At 37.1% G+C, this 6,400-nt stretch overlaps 1 protein-coding gene across 1 annotated transcript; it reads left to right on the top strand.

The window, feature by feature from the left end:
* Positions 1-5,169: 5,169 nt before the first annotated feature.
* LOC144852978 (allatostatin-A receptor-like) lies at positions 5,170-6,075 on the top strand. Its single transcript, XM_078711033.1, has one exon. The coding sequence runs from the start codon at positions 5,170-5,172 to the stop codon at positions 6,073-6,075; it is 906 nt and encodes a 301-aa protein (XP_078567159.1).
* Positions 6,076-6,400: the final 325 nt, after the last annotated feature.

Consider the following 6,400-nt stretch of genomic DNA (forward strand, 5'->3'; position numbering starts at 1 on the left):
GGTCAATTTAGACAAGTTATAAGATATGTATTGGGTTATGTATTTGTGTTGTTGATGACAGGCTAACCTGTGATGTTCCGTAGTTGTTTTCCCTGTTTTTTGGGAGAGGGTGGGGGTGGTCTTATGACTAGAATAAACTTTTCTCTGTAATATTCCTGCAATATTGTATGTAACAATTATATTTAACTATATATTGCTGAATAAATGTGATTTTGAATATTGAAAAAGAGCAGTCGTCAATAAACGAACATTGACAAATGTAACGTACTAGCTTAACATAAATTTAATGAAACACTTGACGGGAAGAGTGTTCTACTTGTTCTTCTTCTGATGTTCATCCGGGATGTTGTTATCTATAGAACCTGATATATAGACCCGGTATCTAGGATACATTTAACCTTAATCTGTATTTAACTCTTCTCTAAGTAAATATGTTTACATAGTATGCCTTATAATAATTTAACGTAATTAACACTACTAATAAGCGGAGAGATAGGTTTTACACGGTTTCATTTTGCTTCGTGGATGCACAAACAAAGTACATCCACTTTGCCGGTTTAATTCAGTCATATTTGAAAACGATGGATATTAATGAAACGTATCATGTGCCTACGGGTTTGATCATTTTCGAATGCTGCATTTTATCGTGCATGACTTTTGTAGGCTCACTTGGAAATATCTTGACCATAATAGCCGTTTTCACCAACAAACACCTTCGTAAACCGAGTCACTATCTGGTAATCAGCCTAGCCATAGCCGATTTGATCGTCTGCTTACTTACTGACTCTTTATACGTTGTGTCAGCGTGGCAACGAGAATGGTTTCTGCCGAACGCGTACATCGTCTGCCAAATAGTCGGCGCGCTGTCGGTTCTTAGCATGAACGCCTCGATAATGAGTTTAACTATGATCGCTGTAAATAGATACATCTGTATTGTGAAGTATAGCAAATACAGGACAATCTTTACTCATCGCAACACAATGATTATTTGTGTTCTAACTTGGATTCCACCAGTCATTAGTGTTGCCATACCGGTTAGTACACGAACACGTGTTTTTGGTTTCTCTGAGGTATCGCTGGCTTGCGTCGTAGAAACTACAGAGGCAGCATCACACTTTCTTCGTTTTTCATTGATGTTTGTTCCTTCGAGTCTCCTTGTGGTTACATTTTGTTATACGAGTATATTTCAAACGGTGAAAGCAAGTCGTCGCCGAATAGAACAAACTCAAAAGAGAACAATAAAAAAGAGCTCAGCAGCAGACGATAGTATAGACGTTGTTGAATACAGTTCAAAAGAAGCACCTGAGAGTATACCAGCAGATCTTAGAGGCAGTTCCAGTTTTCAGAAGCAGTCATCATCTTCCAAACATGAAGAGATTAGGTCTGAATTAAGTCAACCTTTTCACAAACCTCTAAGAAGACAGACAATGCCTTCAGTAATAGTTGGCCCAAAATCATTAGAACAAAGCAATCGGAACAACAAGAAGTATTCGTTAGACGCACATGACAAGGCAATTGAGACAACAGAGTCGAATGAGTCTTTAGAAAACCGTTTGGTGTATTCGTCGTCAGTTGATGGGATAGTTAGACTGGACACTGATTACCAGGAACATTCATTATCTACAGATATGGAAAGCAACAGAGATAAATATAAAGTAAAGATCCACTCCTCAAAGCAATCTTCCGGTTGCAGAACCGTCGCACCTTTGGAAGGTAGTAATAATATCGCAAGCAGCTTCAACCTACGAAGGAGTTTATCAAATGAACCATTTCCACATTCTAATGATGATAGTGAGGATATACAAGATATTAATAGTCAATCAGAGCAAAATATTCCTTATAATAAAATCTCAACCTTTAGAAAACTGTCAATGAAAAGAGAAGTGCGACTAACGGTGAATCTATTCATCGTGTTTGTTGTGTTCATACTTTGCTGGTTGCCAATAACAATGCTTTTTATTTTTGATGCAGACTTCTCTGTACCAAAAGTGTGGTGGCAGGCCGTTTACATTCTAGCTCTTGCGAACTCATGTTGCAACCCCATCGTGTACGTCTGGCGTATCAAACAATTCCGGCAGTCATATATAGCAATATTAAAGTGTTCTCGGCGAAAAACAAATCACAAGAGCTGAATAACTGACAATGAACAATATAATTACGGAAAATGATCGAATAAACGCCGCAACGCTAAGATCCGTGGCACGGATATACACATTTTTCTTGTGTTATAGCAAGATATACGTCTGAAGTAAATTTACTAAACGAATATTTAAAAATTCCGTAACAAAAAATAAGATTTTGATCATTAATTGAACGCGCGCGTACAAAACTCGTTCAATTTTGATCATTAATTAAACGCGCGCGTACAACACCCGTTCAATTTTTATCTGTAATTGAACGCACATAATTGTCTATCTATACGACGGTGCAACTGTATATTATATAACAAATATTTGTTTTAATGTAAGACTACCGCGCAACAACACCATGATGCCTACAAGTAAATTAGCCCGGTTAGATACAGTTTACATTACGCTCTAATTGAATATTAATGGATATGAATATGAGTGAGGAAACTGAGAACTATCATTAAAATCTACTTTGAGAATGCATGTCATTTACTGGATACCTTAAGTGAGTACCTGACAACACATGGTCGTCACAAAAGCGTTCATCAGAATAACCTGCCGTTTGAATGTATCGCTTAATATCATAGTAACGTGTCGTAATAATGCTTTCTGAATTTACTAAGTAAACACACAAAAGGAATGCTGTAAATTATTATTTAACACATTATTTACAAAATACAGACTTGTGTCGTTTCTGCTGCCACCTTCATTTTCTAAATATCTATTCAACAAGAGACATTACCACAGTTGTAGGTAATCTGTATAAAATGTCAAATAATGTCACAGAAAGTTCGAATGAGACGGGTATAGTTATTTTCGAATGCTTTATTTTATTATGCCAGGTAATTGTAGGCTCCGTTGGAAATACGTTGACTATAATCGCTGTTTGTAGCAACAGGCGACTTCGTGAACCAGGCCAGTATCTTGTGGTCAGCCTAGCTTTAGCCGATTTAATTGTGTGCTTGGTAACTGATACGGTATACATTTTCACAGCTTGGTATCGAGAATGGTTTTTCCCGCGTGCGTATATCGTCTGCCAAATAATCGGCGTCGTGACTGTTGTCTGCCTAAACACTTCAGTGCTTGGTATGACTATGGTAGCCGTGAACAGATACATTTGCATTGTAAAGTTTAGCAGTTACAACACCATCTTCACTCATCGAAGAACCATAATTATTTGCGCATTTACATGGATTTTACCAGCGATTATTTCAACCATTTCGATTATAAACAACACCGACATTTTCGGTTTCTCTGAGATGACACTTTCTTGCAATGTTGAAACGACATATGACGGGTTGCATTATATACGACTTTCGCTGCTATTTGTCCCCTTAAGTTTATGTATTATTTTATTCTGTTACGGGAATATATTTGTTACCGTCAGAAGAAGTCGTCGGCGAATCAGGCAATGCGAACAAAGTAGTAGATTTAAACCTTCGAACAGGAAAGATGTTGTATCTAAAACCAGTTCAAACCAGGGTTTAGACGACATAGAGGATATGCGCCTAAATGTTACCAACAAAGAAACTGAGAGTAAACCAAACCATCCTACTTGTTCTCTTTGTATAACTGATTATAGAATGGGAAACAAAGCTTCAACATCAAAAATACTTTCACCAAACAAAGAATCTTCGACAGTTGGTGCTGCAATATTGGCCATAAGTCGTTCAAGCATCCAAGTACCATTTTATATACAAGATAAAAATGGACAGATACTTCCAGATTTGAAACCTAATTCTGGAAGAATTAATAATATATCAGGAGAGGTTGGTGACAACAGTAAATGTAATGCTGCTATATCAGGAGAGGTTGGTGACATCAGTAAAAGCAATGCTGTTATATCAGGAGAGGTTGGTGACATCAGTAAAAGCAATTCTGCTATATCAGGAGAGGTTGGTGACACAAGTAAAAGCAAGGCTTTGATATCAGAAGAGTTTGGTGACACCAGGAAATGCAAGGTTGTTATATCAGAAGAGAATGGTAACATCCGTAAATCCATCAGTAGAAGCAAGACTTTTATATCAGGAGAGAATATTAATGTCAGTAGAAGCACGACTAGAAGGAGGCGTTCATTACCAAATAGTAATATCACACTACCATTTACACTGCAACTACCGACACATAAAACATTTACTACAGACATCAATATTCTGTCAAAAGCCAATAAGTTTAAGATGAAAAGAGAAGTGAGACTAACTGTTAATTTATTCGTAGTTTTTGTCGTATTCATTGTATGCTGGGCACCGTTAACTGTGCTATGTATTATTGATACCGAATTTTTTGTATCCAGTGTGTGGTGGCAAAGCTTCTACATACTGGCCCTGGCCAACTCTTGTTGTAATCCCATAGTTTATGCTTGGCGAAGCAAACAGTTCAGAGAATCGTATAACAAAATATTAAAATGTTCTTCAAAAAGAAAAACAAACATTAGTTGTAATAAATAATTAGCATGGAGTTTTGGTAAACAACCAAGAGCGCACTCCGCCACCAAAGATGCTCAAGGCGTCTATATTGAAGAAAGAGATCTGGAGATCCGTTGAAGCACCTTGGGCATCATTCAACCATATACAAATTCAGTTACAAGCGGCTGCTTAAATAGAATAAATCTGTCGTCAATTCAGAGTTGTCCATCTTCTTCAATCTTAGATATAGCAGAAGTTTCCGGGTTCGAATCTCAGTTGGGGCGACTTTGATTGCATTATCGAGGTAATTAGGAACTAATTTGATTTTATTACAATAGTTGAGTCTTTGTGGGGTTTCTTTGGCTACTTTAAACACAAAATAATTATTATGCATTATTTTGCTGACCAGTTGATTGGTTAATGTCTTTGAGTTGCTGAGGTCTACATATATTATGACTACTGTATTAGAATTTTCAGAATTTCTCTAACTCCGTTTAACAGGACACCAATCATTAGTAATCCAAATTATTGGATATTTCAAAGATAGTTAGTGTTTCATATAAACTTTTCAATCGTATTATATTTTACGCATATTTTTAAGACTCAAGTGATAGTAACAAAGTTGCTCGACCAAGATGTCCACCTATTTTATACTTCTATACAGTGTCGTTGGTTCAGCAGGATGTCTCACAAATGGCCTAGCAATTTTTGTACTATTTCATCTACCGAATTGGACGAGCACGACAAACCTTCTGATATTAAATCAATGCATCATAGACTTTCTAACATCTTTACTTTCGCTTTGTCTGTTCCTCGATCCGCATCTGACGACTCGTGTACCGGAATCGCAATTTCTTGCGGAAGTTGTCTGCAAGATTTGGTCGAGCAAATACCTCTTCTGGTCGAGTATATACACTTCAACAGCTAACCTTGTAACGCTTACATTTGATCGATACTTTGCCGTGATTTATCCGACAAAATACAATATTCTGAAAGGACAAACAAGAATGAAAGTACTGATATTGGTAATTCCCTGGATGTGTGGTTGTGGAGAAAATCTCTTATGGCTGTCAATTCAACACGTGGTAGATGGAGTCTGTATTTTCACCTGGCCAACGGATAAGTACAAACATATTAACGGCATAGTCGCTTGTGTGTATATTGTAGTTATTCCTATCTGCTCGATGTTCTTTGCATACGTCAGTATTTTTCGCGGACTTCGAAAGGTTGGAGATGGATCAGTCGTAAGCGCGTCCACAGCAACCAGACGGGTGAATATAATAAAGACATTGTTTACCGTGAGTGTCGTATACGTCATATGCGTCGTACCAGATCAAATAGCGTTTACCATCACTTCATTAGGTGGGGATCTTCAGTACGACTCGCCCGTTTATGATATTACATTACCGTTAGCGTTGGTCAATATCTGTATAAATCCGATTATATACACTTTTAAATATAATGCATTTAAAGTAGGAATGAGAAAGACTCTGCCATACCTGTTTAAACAAGGCAGCCTAATAACTGCTACAACTACTTGAGAATTCTAAAAAATATATTAAGTGATTATTGTGATATAGTTGTGATATTATTATTGTAATGATTATATTGTTGTTGTTATTCATACTGTAATGTATGTGATTATTACTCGGGGTACCCGAGTCTAGGACTCACTCATCTTCTCCTCCATCTGGACACTATTGAGTAAAAAGTGCGATTTATAAAGTACTACTCCTCCCTTATTCGTTGTAGTATTGAGCTCTGGGATTTGGCATGAATATACTACAGGGACATTTCCTCAAAGCTATAGAGCCGGATTTTTTAATTTCAAACCGGATGCATCCATCCCGGCAGCCATATCACGTC

Source organism: Antedon bifida, chromosome 9 (genome assembly GCF_963402885.1).
Source record: "Antedon bifida chromosome 9, ecAntBifi1.1, whole genome shotgun sequence".
NCBI lineage: Eukaryota > Metazoa > Echinodermata > Crinoidea > Comatulida > Antedonidae > Antedon > Antedon bifida.

Bases quoted from the DNA above. Each gene is read 5' to 3' on its own strand.
- LOC144852978 (XM_078711033.1), top strand. From the start codon at position 5,170: ATGTCCACCTATTTTATACTTCTATACAGTGTCGTTGGTTCAGCAGGA.